The sequence below is a fragment of the Grammomys surdaster genome, unplaced genomic scaffold (genome assembly GCF_004785775.1).
Source record: "Grammomys surdaster isolate TR1022 unplaced genomic scaffold, NIH_TR_1.0 125852, whole genome shotgun sequence".
Classification (NCBI taxonomy): domain Eukaryota; kingdom Metazoa; phylum Chordata; class Mammalia; order Rodentia; family Muridae; genus Grammomys; species Grammomys surdaster.
Window position 1 is genome coordinate 1,899,743 of NW_021620678.1, and position 17,515 is coordinate 1,917,257.

Below are 17,515 nucleotides of genomic sequence, written 5' to 3' on the forward strand. Positions count from 1 at the left end.
GAAACACAGATTGGGCTGTGTTTGTCTCAAGAATTGACCACAAGGGTTAGATAGAAATCTAATCTTGTCTCAGAGCCAGGGTCGAGCCCCAAGGGCATAGGCTTTATAAGAAAATCATAGTAGTATTGTTGACTCAGGCAGTCACCTTCCGTGACCCAGGAGAGACCACTGAGCCAACAGGTTGACCACTGACCTCCGCACCCCCTCCCCCCATGGACCCTTAGCGCTGCTGTCATCTGCTAGAGGACCACTTGAAGCCACTCAGTCTCCCACCTACCTCTCAGCTCTGCCAAAACCACCTGAAGAGAAGCGCTTTGATCCCCTCCCCCACCCTCAGGCCCACTCCCACTGGCCCAGCACCTCCCGCAGCTACAGTCAGCTAAGGCGGCGGCCGGCGCCTCCAGCCCTAAACCCACCCCCACTCCCCACTCCCCATCTACTCGGTATTCAGCTGACAGGCTCTCTGTAGTCACCACGTCCTCGGCCAAAGACACAAATGAAAAACAAAACCACGCTCCTTCCAGCTTTCCTTTCAATCCTTCAAAAGTGTTTGCTTTCACTATTACCAACTCCGTCTGAGCACACACCCATCCTCTGAGGAATCCCCCAGACTCCTGTCAACGAGATCCCAGCCAGCTACAGACTGCACCCTTACTTTCTCAGCTACCACCTCGGCAGCATGGGACCTTCTTCCCATTAGAACGCACTCTATGACCTCCTCCCCTTGGTCCTCCAGTGTCCTGGCTTCTCCTCCTCAGGAGAAGCCTCCTTTCCTAGGTCCTCCTCACCCTGCCACCAACTCCCTCTTCTCCAGTAAACCTGTCTTATTACCATTTTATTTTCCCCAGTGGTGGTGTGTATAATTATACCACATGTGGAGGCCAGAGGACGCCTTCATGTGTCACCTGTAGGAACATCATTCACCTCTTTTGTGATGGGGTCTCTGCCTGATCTATTACTTGACAATATTCGGCTAGGCTAGTTAGCCAGTGAGCCTCAGGGATCTGCCTGTGTTGGTCTCCCCCTTCCTGATTACAGGCGCTCATCTCTATGGCAGGCTTTTATGTGGGTGCTGGGGATCGTGACAATTCAGGTTGTCATGCTTTCAAAGCCATCTCCCCTGGCCAGTTTAAATGGCTTTCCACCCCCTGCATCCTGTCCACTTTGTTTCCAGTTTCTCTCCTGACTCACAATCCCCTGGCATGCCATTTTTATTATTCTGTGTGTCTCCCAGGACACCTAGAATGTCAGTTTCCTGAGAGTGAAGTCACCTGTCTGCTCTATTCACCACTATTTTCCTGGCACCAAGAAAAACGGTCCCAGGTGTTCAAAGATGGTCAATAAGAGCTGTCAGACCCAACCAAGGTAGAATAAAAGATCATCCTAGCGCCTGTAGTTATAGGAAGTAGAATCAGAAGTTCAAAGCCAGCCTCTAACATATAACAAGCTTAAAGTCAGTCAAGGCTACAATGAGACCCTGTCCCCCAAACCTACAAAAGTAATAGGTTGGGTGTGGTGGTGCACACCATTGATTCCTGGTGCTTGGGAAGCAGAGGCACCCAGATCTCTGTGAGTTCGAAGCCAGCCTTGTCTACACAGTGAACTAGTTCCAGAATATCCAGGGCTATATAGAGATATCCTATTTCAAAGTGATTAATTAACTAATTCAAACAAAAATATAAATAGAAGATGTCAAATAAAGTGAAAAATAAGCCTTGAAATAATAAGGAAGATTGAAACCCTGGCCTGGCCTCCTGTGTCCGACACAAAATGTGCTAAAAAGTTTGGAAGTCTAAAAAAAAAAAAAATCAAAACTCCCATACTGTACTCTAGTTAGAGAATGTAGCTTTTCTAAATGCCTCTGCCTTCCTAAAGGTCTCTGCCTGTTGCCTGTGCTGCAAACTTCCCTTTGCCCTATGGCTGCAGTGGTGCACACCACCTGCCCACTCCTGTCACTAGAGTGCTTTCTCCATGTGGCAATCAGCTGTTCAGTCCTGCAGAGGTATGGGACAACAGAAACCCCAGGCTCCAGCCTGCTGCTGTGGCCTAGGTCTGGAGGAAGTGTCCCTCCTGTTATCTGAGTCTGGAGTCAAGGGTCTCAGATCCTGTGAAGTACAGAGGCCTGCCGTGAGTTTCTCCTAAAGGGACTTGAGCATTAATTAGCCTTCCGGTGGCAGCAATTAGAGCAGCCATCTAGAAGCGACATGACGGGTCCAACCTCTATCAGCTGTGACGGAAACTCTCATTCTGGAGTAGAGTGGAGTTTGTGCTCTCCTGGCAGAAGCTGCAGCCACTGTTCACCTAACCCAGTGTGTTTGACGCTTTTGGAACATTCCAGCACTGCTGCCCTGACTGTATGTGCTCTGGAAAATTTGGCTTCTCCGTTTCCTCCATAGAGAATCATCAGACTTGGATTCAATTTTTTAGGTGGATGAGCTCGAAGTGCAAGGAATGGCTCACAAAAGAGTTAAAGAAGTGGGCTGTAGATGTTGCTGTTTGAGTTACTGAGCTCCAAGTGTTTGCAAGATTTCCTGGATACTTGGCAGTCTCTGCTGGACACAACAGTCAAGTCCCTCAGGCTCCTGTGTTAGCCCAAAGAGCCTGACCCCCTGAGCTGGAACTGTCCTAAATGCTCCTGGGGAAAAGTACCCGGCCACTGCCATCTCAGGAAGGGAGTGGGTGTCCAGGCCTTGTCTACCAGCCTGGCCTGGCACCCTGCTTCTATGCCAGCAGCAGCCTTTTCTACCCCACCCATTGTCTTCTCCATAGTTCTTTCCTTCATCCCATTGTGAGCCAATCCCACACGGCCCCATTTTGGTACAACAGCAAACTTCTATGATTCAAGTTTCCCAAGCTAGAGAGAAACTTCTAGAAGGAAAACGAACAAAGAGAACCAGTGCAGAGCGGTGGGCCACTGCTTCCCTGGAAGCAGTTAACTGCCATTGCTAGGTTTTAGAATGCATGCCCCAAACCCTGATTCAGGGACCCTGGCCTCCTCCCTTGAGTCACCTGTTTTCCATGTCCCTTCTCCCTCTGCACCATTATCATGGATCTCAAAGTAGTCCTTTGCCCTGTCTTGCAATAGGTGGTTCCACGAAGGCCTCTCACGACATCAAGCAGAAAACTTACTCATGGGCAAGGAAATTGGATTCTTCATCATCAGGGCCAGCCAGAGTTCCCCAGGAGACTTCTCCATCTCTGTCAGGTACTGGCAACTCCTAAACCTGTCTTGATTCTTCTCAGCCTGCGGAAGCTGGGGGATTATCCACTGATCAGAAATGTGGAGGCATCCTTTAACTACTCAAGTATTTCTTCCCCAGAACATGTGTCCTCAACTCCTCCATACATTGATTTCTGTTCAAAATGACCTGTGTAGTGGTGGTGAACACCTTTAATTCCAGCACTCAAGAGGCAAAGCCAGGCTGATTTCTGTACGTTCAAGGCCAGCCTGGTCAACATATTGAGTTCCAGGACAGCCAGAGCTACATATTAAGAACCAGTTGAAAAAAAAAAAAAGTGTGCGTTTATCTGCTTCCCTGTCCTGCCCAGATATTTTCAGAAAGCAAATTGATCTGTGTTCTATGTGTGCTCTGAAGAGCGCCAGCAACCCTGCAGACATCAGGAAGTATCAGGAAGCAGGAGAGGAAGAAGGAAAGGAAGTCTGTATCTTAACCTTGTCTGTTTCTGTCAATAGAGGGCTGAAGAAAAGCTAGAAAAAAACAGACACCCCAAGCTGCTGCTGGACACAGAGCAAGGTTGCTCTCCCCCAGCTAAGTCATGGCAAACCAAAACTGAAAAGAACAGAGTAGAGACAAGGGAGGCCCCCGGTAAGGGGGGATCAGAAAGAACTTTGACACTGTAACCCTTGTGCCACACCTTTCAGGAAGTGACTCAGTCCAGGCAGGGACGTGACACAGACCTAAACTGAGAAGCCCCAGATCTGCATGCAGGGAGTGTGGTCAACGTGTCAAACACAGCAAGTCAGACTTGGTGACCACGTAATGCAAGAAATGCAGCTCTTAGCGGTGGAGGCCAGAGCCTTCACAGGACACACCCCCCTGCCCCGAGAATTGACAGGCAACACTATCCTGCCTTAGCTGATAGGTTTCTAAAGGTGTGAGGCTTTATTGCTTCCAGGGCAGAAATCTAATCTCCAGTGATAAACTGGCTGCTTTGTTATTTAGAGAGAGAGGAACTTTTAAAGTGTAGGCAGGAAGGACTAATAAACCATGGGCCAGTTGTCTCTAGGCACTTGTACCTAGAGTGTGCTTGCAAATACCTTTGTCCCCTTAATGTCACTAACCTTGACATTTTGCTAAAACAAAAAGAACATATATATGTATTTTGTGTGTGTGTGTGTTTATGTGTGTGTGTTACATATGTGGTGACTGGAGCACATATATGCACATGTGGAGGTCAGAAGATATGTTTAAGGAGTTGAGGCTCTCCTTCTACCATGTGGGTCCCAGAGACTGAACTGGGGTCATCAAGCTTGGTGGCAGGCACCTTCACCCACTGTCTTAATCACTGTTCTGTGTCTGTGAAAAGACACCATGACCAAGGCAACTCTCATAAACAAAAGCATGTCATTGGGGACTTGCTTCCACTTTCAGAGACTGAGTCCATTATCTTCATGATAGGAAGCATGACAGCGAGCAGGCAGACATGGTGCTGGAGAGGTAGTTGAGAGCTACAGCTTGATCTGCAGACCAAGAGAGAGAGGTGGGAGAGAGGGGAGGAGAGACACCCCAAGGGGACACTTCCTCCAACAAGACCACACCTCTTAATCCTTTCAAGTAGTGCCACTCACCAGCGACTAATATGTGAGCCTACTGGGACCATTCTTATTCAAACCATCACACCCACTGAGCCATATCATTAGCCCTAGACTCTTAATTCTCCTTAACTAAAACTTCATATCTTGGGCAGTTGTAAATATTAGCTCAAGCCAATATTAATATATTTCAAATTCTAAACTCCTTGGATCTTCTATTAATAAACCAATCAACCCTGTTTTAATTTTATATTTCCCTTTTTTCATAAAATTTTGCCTGTATGAGTTTTGCATGTATGTCTGCATACCACATATATGAAGTGCATGTGGAAGTCAGAAGAGGGTGTTTGATCTCCTGAAACTGGAATTACAGATGGTTGTCAGCCACTGTATGGATGCTGAGAATCCAACCCCAGTTCCCTGGAAGAGCAGCGTGTACTCTTAACCACTAAGCCAATTCTCCAGCCCCAATCAAACCTGTTTGTAAGGGCCTTGGTCACAAACTGCACCGAGCAATTTGTTAGTCTGAAGTGCATCCTTTGGTGCTTTTGATTTTCAGAACCTTGACCTTGACTTTTTCAGCTAAGAATTATGGGTCATATTCCTTGACTGACATGAATTGTATACAATGCTTAGCCTAGACTTCTGCCAGAGTCTTGCCTGGTATTGAGACACGACAACTTCTTGTGATCACTAGAGTGCTCTCCATACTATCTTTTGAAGACATATACTATACATCCCAAAGCAAAACCATGTTTATTTATTCTGACAAATACTGTGCGGCATGGACACAAAGGGGTAAGAGCCCATGATGGCTGTCTTGCTTAGCCTTTTAGATGCTAGCCTTTCCGATCTGGAGACTTGAATCACAGCCCTTTCTTTACCCTCCTCAATACCAGCAGGTCATCCTACATTATAGACACAGATGTCAAGCAACAACGTGATGTCCATTGTGATTGCTGAGAGGGACTGGGTGAATACTTATTATACACAAGAAATACTTCCTCCTCTGTGAGTTGTAATGCTGTATCTTGAAAAAAAAAAAAAGCCACTGTTAGTGTCCAAACTCCTAGGGAAGACTAGCAGTGATAGCTATGTGTCGGGCAAAAGTAACTGTCTAACTTTTGGCTTCTCTTGGCTATGAATAGAACCCAGATTAAAGATGAGAATAAAGGCCAGAATCCCTGTTCCCTCCAAACACAAGCCCCCTAAATCTATCCCTAGGAATCCCCTACTAACCTTCAGAGGAATCTCTACTCCCCAAAGCCCTTTACCTCTTGACTTTTCTGCTGGAAGCAGCCATTGACAGCGCCAATACACATGCAGCTATAACACACAATCAAAAGTCTGTTTGGAAAAACAAAACAAAACTTGATAACCAAGACAGAATGACTTAGCTGTGGAGAAAGACCAGAGCTGAGAGTAAAATCTACCCCCTTATTTTCAGATGGCAAATCAGATTTCTGCAGTTCCTGACCACCTGAGATCACAACTGGTGGCAAAAGGCACATATTTAAAAGCAGTCCGCATAATTACCCAGCCCAGCTGGAATCAGACAGGCCGTTCTCCTTCAGGTTTACTACCTATTGACCTTGACTAAGCCCTTGGGCCTCTCTCAGTCTGCATCCTCTCCTGTAAATCAGGACAGGCCAAACTATCCTCAAGGTCTTTTCCAGTTAAAATCTACAATTCTGTATATAATGTGTTTCCTCCCAAAGTACAAAACAGTCTTTAGAGTCTTATTTATACAAAACATAGAGAAGAAAAAATAATTAATTCCTTAGGAGAAAGGGTAGCTTCTTGCCAGCCGGCTCAGTTGTAGACTTAAATGAGATGGGTCAAGCCATTTCTAATAGCAGGGTATTTAAGAAAATCCTCTGCTGCCAGTCCTTAGCAGAGGACAGAACTCTGATATTGCCCTCTTTCAAATAAACATTATGAAAGGTCTCTGATTATTTACTCTTTACTGGGATCAGATCTGGAGAGATGACTCAGTGGTAAAGAGCATAGAGCTCTGGCAAAAGATCCCAGCACCCACACCGGGAGCTTACAACCATCCGTAACTCCAGCCCTGAGAGACCCACACCGGGGAGCTTACAACCACCCGTAACTCCAGCCCCGAGAGACCCACACCGGGGAGCTTACAACCACCCGTAACTCCAGCCCAGAGAGACCCACACCAGGGAGCTTACAACCACCCGTAACTCCAGCCCCAAGAGACCCACACTGGGAGATTACAACCACCCGTAACTCCAGCCCGGAGAGACCCACACCAGGGAGCTTACAACCACCCGTAACTCCAGCCCCGAGAGACCCAACTTCTGACTTCTACAGGCACCTGCACTCACGAGCCATATATTCACACAGACATACACATAATTTAAAATAAAATTGTAAAGGTATTTGAAATATTTTCCTTTTCTTGACCTACCTTTTTCTACATTTATTTGTGTGTGTGCGTGTGTGTGTGTTTGTGTGTGTGCACACACACACACAGGTCAGAGGACAACTTGGGGAGTTGGTCCTTTCCTTCCATCATGTGGGTTCTGTGGATCAAACTGAAGTTACTAGGTTTAACAAATGCCTTCTACTGGCTAAGTCATTTCACGGGGCCCCCCCACCCCTTTATTTCTTTCAAATGTTGGTTCAGCACCTAAGACTGACTCCGGTTCATCTGATCATCTTCTGTGGATGGACCCTCTCATGAACCCGCTACTAGAGTGTGGTTCAGGTCTCCCGTACCTAGATCATCTGCTGCTGTAGAATGAGCAACTCTTCTGTGGCACGATAGGGCCACAGGCTTCCTGAACTCTTCTGTGGCACGACAGGGCCACGGGCTTCCTGAACTCACAGCAGCTACAAGTGCCTACATGAGACCTACCCAAGATGACGTAGTCATGTTCCATCATGAAATGGGGAGAAGAACATAAGGCTACGAAGGCAGTTAATAGAGGATGAAGAAAAAAAAAATTCTCTTCAGTGGCATAGCTGCTAGTATGTTGTCCATGATACCATAAGTATGTCTAATTAACTCCTTGGTTGACAAAGACAGACAAAGAGTGGAATCATTACTTCGTTCAGCCATCGGTGCCCTATCTGGGTGAAACAGATGTTTATGTCACCCCCTGGCCCCATGAAATGTTCATACGATGTCTGTCCAAACAGAACTTCACCATCTCTGGGTGCAAACAGCACCCTCAGCAGGGGCAAGGTCGGCATGTAACATACAACTTGAGTTTGCTTGATCTCCAGGCATGAAGATGATGTTCAGCACTTCAAAGTCATGCGAGACACCAAGGGAAACTACTTCCTGTGGACTGAAAAGTTCCCATCCCTAAATAAGCTGGTGGACTACTACCGGACAACATCCATCTCCAAACAGAAGCAGATTTTCCTTCGGGATGGAACGCAAGACCAGGTACACCTTAGGCTCAGAAAAACTCCAGGCCAGAGATTGTAGGTAGCCTGAATTCCTGTGTAAGACACACACACACACACACACACACACACACACACACACACACACACATCAAGGGAAAAAAAGAAGAAAAGAAAAAATGGTATTCTGATCCAGCTGAGAGCTGATCTCAGCAGTCAGATCTCAGGTTTAATCCGAGCTGAACACTTGCTAACACTTCCTAGCTGTATGGCTTTAGAAAGCTCTCAGATCCTGTTTCCCCATCCTTTAAGACGGCATAAACAGGGGACTCAGGAGGTTGTGAGCATAAGAATCTGCTGTCTCCCAATCTCTTCCATCACCCTTAAACACCTGACAAATGACTGTAAATGTTCGTTCACATTGGGGGTGCTGTCATCTAGCTCTTTGTGGGTCTTACATGAGTGTTCTCAGCCCAGGTCTGGAGCTGCTCAAGGGTCAGGACAACAGTATTACTAGAGAGAGTAGCCTAGGGGGCAGGACTAAAGCACCAGGCAGTTTCCTGATGTCCTCAAGGAGTATAGGGACTGCATAGGTTTAATCCTGACTTCATTCCTAACTACCTGTGTCACCTGATCAAGTTAAGAACACTTTCTGAGGCCTGCAGAGGTGACTCAAGAACACTTGCTGCTCTTCCGGAGGACCTGGAATGAATATTCCCAGCCTCACATCACACAGCTCACAACCACCAGGAGCTCTAGGTCCAGTGGATCCGATGCCAAAGATGAGGTCTCCTTGGGCATCTGCACACACATAGTATACATATACACAGACATATACCACAAATAAAATGACTTTCTGAAGCTGGGTATGGTGCCACATGACCGTTGCCAGCACTTGGGAGGTGGAAGCAGGAGGATTGTAAGTTCAAGACCTCCCTGGGCTACACATCAAGCCATGGCTATGGCAAGCTAGACACTGACGGTAAATAAATAAATAATCAAACAGTATACAAACAAATAAAAAGATGCTTTCTGAGTGTATGTTTTCTCATCTTAGCATGGAAAGCACACTAGCAGTGTCCTCACTGGGCCCTTATAAAGACTGAGGATGGTGTAGTCACAGGCTGTGCCGCAGAATCTGGTCCACGGCAGGCAGAAGTTACCACTTCGCACAGGGGAATCCGCACACATGCGTGCACGTGTGCACACATACAAAGTACAAACTATTTTTCAAAGAACACAGGTGTAATCAAGGAAGGAGCCCTGAGTGGCCGAGCTGGAATCCCAGGGATAGGCGGTTTGAAAAGGACACGTGTGCTTTTGGGAAGTAAGCCTGCCCTTCCAAGTCACCAGCTGTTTTCAAGGCTGGGCTGCTACAGTCATTGGAGAAGAGGGTGTTCCCAACCAGAGCACACAGAAGTTCAGGAAAGAAAATAAAGGTCAATGGAGATCTTGTGGGTTATTCTAACCAGGAAACAGACAAGTATTAACTTAGTAGGATGCGGTGTTTAGAGATAAGAAAGGCAGTATAAAGTTTTCGTTAAACTGGATTAAATGAGTTAATATTTGTACAGTGCTAGCATTTACGGAGCCCAAGGCTTTGTGTAATTGTTTGTTAAATAAAAATAACAATAAAGTATTTCTGATCTATGAACTGTTACAGTATGAAGCAGAGAGGCCTTGTTCCTTCCTGATGCAGGGGGCACCAGGCCTGGTTTCTATGGCTTTGCCAGAATGTTGCTGTAGGGTCACTGTCACCAGGCTATAAATGATGGCTCCAGAGGATGCCAAGTCAAGAGTAGTCAAGATATCTGGAGGCAGAGTGGCCAGCAGCTTGGCAACAGGTGACAGCATGTGAATTATTCGTCACATGATCTTGTTTGGCCTTTGCTTTCTCTTCTGAATGTCTGCATGCCCTGGATGGGAACTCTCTCCTCTCATGATTGTAATAGGCCAGTCTTGAAAACAGCTGATGGTCTGGGAGAGTGAGTTTACTTCCCCAAACAAAGCACACGTGTCCTTTTCAAACCACCTATCCCTGTCTGTCACATAGAATACTTAAGCTTGATTACAGAGAGACAAACACACCCAGTAGGAATGGATTCAGCAGAGACCACATGGAAACGGTTAGACTGTCAACCAGGGGGCAGAACTTCTGAACCAGGGAAGACTTGGGAATTCGGAGGCCACTTTTGATAATGTAGAGGTCTAAACCTTTGACTTTCTTTAAGCCCCACCACAACCACACAGTTACTGCCAGAAGATAAACAGGAACGGGAGATCTAGGGGGAGAATGAATCTGGATCTCCTGTTTTCTCTCCCAGGGTCACCGGGGCAACAGCCTGGACAGGCGGTCCCAGGGAGGCCCTCACATGAGTGGAACCGTAGAAGAAATCCGACCTTCGGTGAACCGGAAGCCGTCAGACCACCTTCCCCTGGGTCCCCAGCAGTTCCACCCGCACCAGCAGCCGCCCCCCCAGTTCCCATCAGGGCCACAGCACCCTCCACAGCAGCGCTATATGCAGCATTTCCACCAGGTATTTGAGGAGAGTAGTGAGTTCCAATTTCACGAAGTGACACCCGTCTCAAAACACAAGGCAGATGGGGAGGGGAGAAAGATACTGACTTCCGGTGCCCAACTACACACACACACACACATACACGCACGCACACGCACCATGAAGACTAATTCTCCCATCAGCAGAATTTCAATTCCTGCCCCTTAACCTGTAAAAAGAAAAACAGATTAACACCTGCCGCAGCCCTGATTGTTTATCTACCCCTGCCTGTTTCCAGAGGGAATCGCAAGAGGCTTATGGAGACGGACAACACAATAAAGACATTGGTCTACATTCCTCCACAGGGTACACGGTCCTTTGTGAGCTACCTGTATCTACTTTCCCAGGCCCATATCCTTCTACCAACCCCAACTGCCATGCAAACACGCAACCCAGCAAATGGCACCACATTTTGTCATTGGCATGGCTCGGAGCATTTTTCTTTCTGGCTTTTTATAAGCTATTCTGTCCATCTGATGAGTCTTTCCTGGCCCAGTCTGCTTCTCCTTCAAGCTGAAGCCCAGGCATCACCTCTTCCCAGATGCCTTCCATGATCTACCCAGGCACACCTGTACATTTTTCCATCTGCTCACTTAGCACTTAGCACGGCACTGTATATGGTTCTTCCTCTAAACCAGTTAGTGCTCCTGGGTTTTTGTTTGTAAATGGGAAAAGAACAATACAAGCTAGGTATGGCAATGCATACCTATAATCCCAACATTTAGGAGACTGAGGCAGGAGGATTAAAAGCCCAGCTCTAGCCTGGGCTATATAGTGAATGCAAGGTCAGCCTGAGCTGCAAAGCAAGACCCTGTCTTAAGATTAAAAGAAAAAATAAAATTAGGGCTGGAGAGATGGCTTAATGGATAAAGTGTTTGCTAGGCAAACAAGAGGGCCTGAAATCAGATTCGCAGCACCCACATGAAAGCTAGCACTGGGAGCACATCCTTAACCTCACCGCTGAGATGAAAGGCAGATCCCAGGAGCTCATTGGCCAACCAGGATAGCTGAATCAGTGAGTTCCAGGTTCAGAAACATCCCTTCAAGTAAATAGAGAGTGACAGAGGATACCTCATGTCAATCTCAGACCTCTACACTCACACAGATGATGATGATGATGATGGTGATGATGACTGACTGACTGATTGATTGATTGATCAAAGTCTTGAGGTCCGAGTACCTGAGACTCCCCCAAATTACTGCTATTTCATTGAATAAATGGAGGCCATCATCTGCCTTCAGAATCTAAGATCCCCTCAGATTCCCTCCTGTGTGCTTTCCAAGATGAAGGGTGATGGTCAGCGAGTCTTCTTGGGTGCTATTCCTGTAGAGGGCACCCTAGGCAAGGCACAGGGTTGGGGCGGTCTGTGAGAGTCACCCCTACTGATCACGCAGTGTCCCTCTCTTACATGTCTCTAGGACCGTCGTGGAGGCAGCCTGGACATAAACGACGGACACTGTGGCATCGGCAGTGAGGTGAACGCCACCCTGATGCACCGGAGACATACAGACCCCGTACAACTCCAGGCGGCAGGGGTGAGTGAGCAGAGAGTATGAGGAGGAGTCTCCAGAGAGGGGTCAGCTTGGCTCATCCAGGCTGCTGTTTTCAAACTGTTGAGCTTTCATCCTATTCTCGCTCTTCTGGCAGCAGGGCATGGGTGAGCTTTATCCTTGTGATCTAGTACACATGTTCTCGAGACCTGTTCAGTGGTAGGGCACTTACCTAACATATATGAGGACCCAGCTTCCATCTCCTGTACCACAAGAGCAGAACAAGATCATATCGAGAGCAAAGGTAGTAAGTCCCAGTAACTTAGTGCCCAGGGCTGTGCATGCCAAGTCTGCGTTTGACTGCTGCAAGGCCAGCCTTTCGGAAGGGCTCAGAGGACTCAGAACAGATCTAGAAGCTCACAGTTCCTCCGGGCAACAGCTGTACCAAAGACCAGCCTACTGTGCTCATCTGTGTCTCTTGCCTCCCCCACAGCGAGTGCGCTGGGCCAGGGCACTGTATGACTTTGAGGCTCTGGAGGAGGACGAGCTGGGATTCCGAAGCGGAGAGGTGGTTGAAGTCCTGGACAGCTCCAACCCATCTTGGTGGACCGGCCGTCTGCACAACAAACTGGGTCTTTTCCCCGCCAACTATGTGGCCCCCATGACGCGATGATGAGTCGTCCTGGGAGGTTTGGGGGCTCTTCGTCTGAAGCTGCCTGCAAGACAGGGAGGGGCAAGGGGGGAAAGCTGAACTTTATAACTACATATACATGCATACATGTGCATGTGTGCCCCTGTGAACACAAAACATGTATATGTATACCTATGTCTACACACAACATTGTATAATAGTAATTTATTGGCAGGCAGGTTGGCTTATTGACCGGCATGAGAAGGAACCCAGGTGGAGAGGGGGGCATTTTGCCAGCTCTTCTCTGTCTAAGGGGGCAGTGGGGAGCTGGGAACAGGGCAGGGAAATGGCCTTTCCCAGCTCTTGAACTTTCCTGGCTTCTTTCCTGGCTTGGGAATTTTCTAAGAGAGCAAGCAGCTAAGCAGAGATCACACCCCAGGGATGGATGGACAGGGCAAGGCTGGGCTTGGTGAGGCACGTTAGGTAGTTCACCTGGCCCTGTTCACTTATAGGGTCTGCACAGAGCAGGCACTGCACCCTGAGAATTAAGGCGTAGCAGATGCAGGGCTCTAGGCACCAGGCAAGTCTGAGCAGGGAGCCAGCAAGGGCGTGGTCAGGAGGCTCCGCTTGGTGTGGGAGAACCCTGCAAACTCAGGCCTTGTCAATGTCTGGCTGGGACTTTTACTTTCCATCAGAGACTGTCCCTTGGGTAATCCTCTTCCCCTATGGCTGACAAGAGAGTTAGAACATGGGGACACCGCAGAGCCAGGTGCTAGGGAACACACAGGGGTTCTCCACAGGCCCTTGTGGCTTACTTGAATGTAACTTCTGTTTCCCTAGCTGCAAAGAAAGCTGCAGCCTAGATTCTTGGAAGTGCTTGGAGAAGCCCTGGCGGAAAATGTGAGAAGTGTCAGCAGCCTCACTCTGTGGCTACAAGGGTGTCTCTGTGGAACTCAATTGGGTTTTGCTCCTGATCTTCTGTGGTTGAGGACATCTTTGCCAGTGGACGTGAGGGAAGCCAAGAGCGCTGACTGCCGATCGATAGATAGATAGATTGACAGACTGACTCTAACCCAGACGGGAGCTTCATGGAAATGAGTTTCCTCTTCTGTTTGAGCCGTAGGCCTCTCTCCACCTAGGAAGAGGAACACCACTGCTGCTGTCCCTCTGTCACCTTAAATTAGAATTGTGTGTCCTGGTGCCCAACCTGGGGAATAAAGCACAGAGAAGCCTGTGGGCAGGGAGGGACACTGGGGAGGAAGCTCGGGTGCTTTTGTGGAGCCTGGAAGTAAAGATGTCAGAACAGAAGGCACTTACGAGGGTGTCGGTAGTCATGTGTGTATGTGTATGTGTGTGTGTGTGTGTGTGTGCTCTGAGATAGGAAAGGAAGAGTGAGGCTGAAAGGGATGGTGATCGTAAGTGACGGGGGTAGGGTGGGGGGGGGCTGTCCCTTCTCGCTTTAGGGAGGAACTGGAGGGCATCTGTTACTGAGGGAGACAAGAGAACAGTCTGTGACTCACAAGTCACTGCAGTGTGGCATACACTCTATCCCTTGTGACTCTGATTCAACAATCCTCTGATCCCTGGGTTCCTTTTAGAGAAAGAGAGGGACCAGGAGGGAAGAGAACATAGTCTGGAGGTCAAGGAAGCAGCACAGGAGTGAGGAGCAGCGACAGCCCTGGGACAGGAAAGCTGGGAGTCAGAAGATGGGTGGCAGATGACAGACAGGGAGATGGGGGAAGGGAGCGGTTGTCAAGTGGGACATCGAGAGGAGGCATGTGCAGCTGATGCAGAAAGGACAGCCCCGACCCCCAAGTACAGGTGAGGAAAGAGTTCATCAGAAGGAGGCAAAGAGCAGAGAAGACACCAAGGAGGGAAAATGAGCCCGGAAGCTAAGGCAAAGTGGACCTGATCAGCAGGCTTGGTAGTAGGTGATGTGAGACATTACAGTAAATAAAAGCCAAAAGTGGTGTTTGGTTTTACAGTATTTGCAAACCATATGCTTTCAGCAGCCCACAAACTTCATCCATTTGGCTGATTCTGTGGGAGGAGAGCCCTGGCTGAGGCAGAGATGACTAGCTGGGTTCTAGTCTAGTTACTCTGCCTTGAAACACACTGAGAATACAGTAATAAAGTTTTGCCAGCCTGTATCTGGTGTCCATGTGGCACAGCCCTAGGAGAAGAGGGTACTCCCTACCTTGGGGCGGCAAGGGCACTAGGCCTGGAGAGACAGAGCTTCTAAAACCCCTGGAACAGGCATCCTGTTCTAGCAGGAGCCCTGGTGGGAGAAAGTAGGAGGAATTTTTATTGAGATATTCTCATCAGCAGGATTCAAAAGGGAACAGGAAAGTCACCCAAACCACTAAGGGAAACCAAGGACTCATGGGGACTGAGCCTAGAAGAGATTTTGGCCACCATACCCTAGGCGTGACTTTGTAACATCTGAGCAGAGAACTTCCAGAGAAAAGCCAATTCCTGTTGGTCCAGTTAAGGTTTCCTCCCCAGTTGCTGGAAATCGCTTCAGTTTGAATATCCTGCAGCTACCATGCCCCACTCACCATTAGATGGTCTTGGGCTGATCTAAGGAAATACTCCTCAAAATCTCAAGTATCTGAGCATTGTCTGGGGACCGTGTTAAAATGTGGGTTCTGACTAAGCCTCACATCTCTAACAAGCTCCCAGGTGCTTTGATCAGCAAGGGCATCAGCCTCACAAATCTAATTGGATTCTTTTTCTGGGGATATTCAGCCACTGCTCTTTGTTGCTAGCAAGTAAGTCACTTTGGCTTTGGGACAGGCACAACTCATTACTGTCTTTATGACATCATTGCTGTTTGACGGCCGGTGACTTCTTTTTGCATCTTCATCAGGAATCAGAAATTTTCCAAGTGACAGGCATTTGGCTGGAGACTCAAACAGGAATTCCTAGAAATCACCTTAACAGGAGCAGAAGCTGTGGAAGGTGTAGAATCTGTCTCAGGAAATCCTGAAAGAGAAAAATCAATGTCCATCACTTTGGGCTCTGGGCAAGGCGGGGGGGCATCACTAGATCTCAGCTCACAGCACACACAGGGGACAGATCGGCCCGGTCAAAATAATTGCATGGCACAATTATTTTGTCTAGTTTCAACGTGACTATCTGTAAGACAAGAGTGTGAAAGAAAAAAATCTACCACTGCAATTCTTTAAAACAAATTTATTTTTGTTATTGTTTTTCAAGTCCTTCCACTTCACCTCCCAGCCACGGCACCCTTCTGTCTCCCATAGCAACTGCACTGTCCTCTGTGCTTGCTGCCCTGCATTCCTTCCTGTGCCTGGTATACTCTCCACTCAGACACTGAGGCACTCTTTGGACAGACAAACCCAAGCACACCACTTGTCTTCACAGGCACTTAGCCTTGAACCTAAAATCCCAACTTGGTCCTGCCAGGTCTCCAACCTCCTCTAGCTTTCATACCCCTTCTCCACTATCCTTCCCCTTCAGCCTCCAGATGGTTAAGAACCCTCCCCAGGGTTTTCATAATTGTGAGTCCCCCCAGGATGCACATCCTGTGCTTTCCAGCTGACTGCTGTTCAGATCCGGGTTCACACATCACTTCCTCTTATCATTCCCATATGAAATAAAATATCTCTTTAGATTACTTCTTGAGTCCAATGCTTTTTCTGAACACCATGCACACAGATGGGGGCACTAGAGATTGAGTGGTGTGACCATTAGACTGTATGCTTCTTGGGGTGGGGATCATTGTGTTTTGTAGATGCTTGTATGTTCATGGCATATGGGGAAGGCTGTCAGTACATATGTGTCTAATGAATGATGTTGTGTTCCTCCAAGGTGAAAACCTTCATCTTTGAGGGAAACTCGGGTATAAAATGAGAAAAGGGGGGTGGGGAGACAAGATACTCTAAGGGGAAGGTGAAACACTCTATCTTATAAGGAAACCCATTAAAACAGGAAGTAACCAACTCAAAATACCTTCAGGAAGTCCCTGAAACTGACTAGATTAACTAGGCCCCTTTCTCCTCAGTAATATATAAGCAGCAAAGACAGCTGCCATGCTTAGAACAAACAAAACAGCCTAGAATAAGCAAAGATCAGCCAAAAGCCTGAAAAAAAAGAAGAGACCAACTGAACTGCCTGGAAGAGACTCAGATTATTTGAGCCACCAGAAAAGACACTCTCCAACCTGTTGAGCTGCCTGAAGGTTGTACTGTGAGCTCTCAGTTTCTGGTTTTCATGAGCTGTCACCCATTCTGTGGGAGGGTTGGCTCTTGTAAGTTACCCCCATCCATGCCCCTGTAAGTAACCTCAATAAACTCATTGCTTTAACACACTGGATGTTGGTGGTATCTCTACTTTGGTATCTCTATCACTGGTTTCTTGACTGGATGAGTAGACATTTGTTCATGTTTTTCCGGGAATAGTCAGACAACAATGAACAAGAAGTAGCTGCCCAATCTTGTCTATTCATTCATTCACCACAAGTGCCTGAAGCTTTCCAGACCTACAGGTGCAAACACGGGGTTTTCCATGTGGCATTCATGTGGTTGAAGCTTTTACAACCTCCCTCAGATTCCCCTCTGGGTACTTCTAGAGTCCTTGGTACTTACAGAGTCCTGGTCCATCTGCTCCTGTCCATTGTGCCACAAATCCTCCATGTTGGGAGCCAACTTCTAGCCAAAA

At 47.7% G+C, this 17,515-nt stretch overlaps 1 protein-coding gene across 1 annotated transcript in view; it reads left to right on the top strand.

Annotated features, from left to right (window-relative positions):
* The window catches only part of Grap2 (GRB2 related adaptor protein 2), a 76,209-nt gene extending 62,065 nt beyond the window's left edge, over positions 1-14,144 (top strand). Inside the window, exons 4-8 of the mRNA XM_028789846.1 lie at positions 3,086-3,205; positions 8,027-8,192; positions 10,477-10,689; positions 12,130-12,246; positions 12,695-14,144. Coding sequence (XP_028645679.1) covers positions 3,086-3,205; positions 8,027-8,192; positions 10,477-10,689; positions 12,130-12,246; positions 12,695-12,874 — 796 coding nt within the window. The 3' untranslated portion in view covers positions 12,875-14,144. The remainder of the gene's footprint in view (positions 1-3,085; positions 3,206-8,026; positions 8,193-10,476; positions 10,690-12,129; positions 12,247-12,694) is intronic.
* Positions 14,145-17,515: the final 3,371 nt, after the last annotated feature.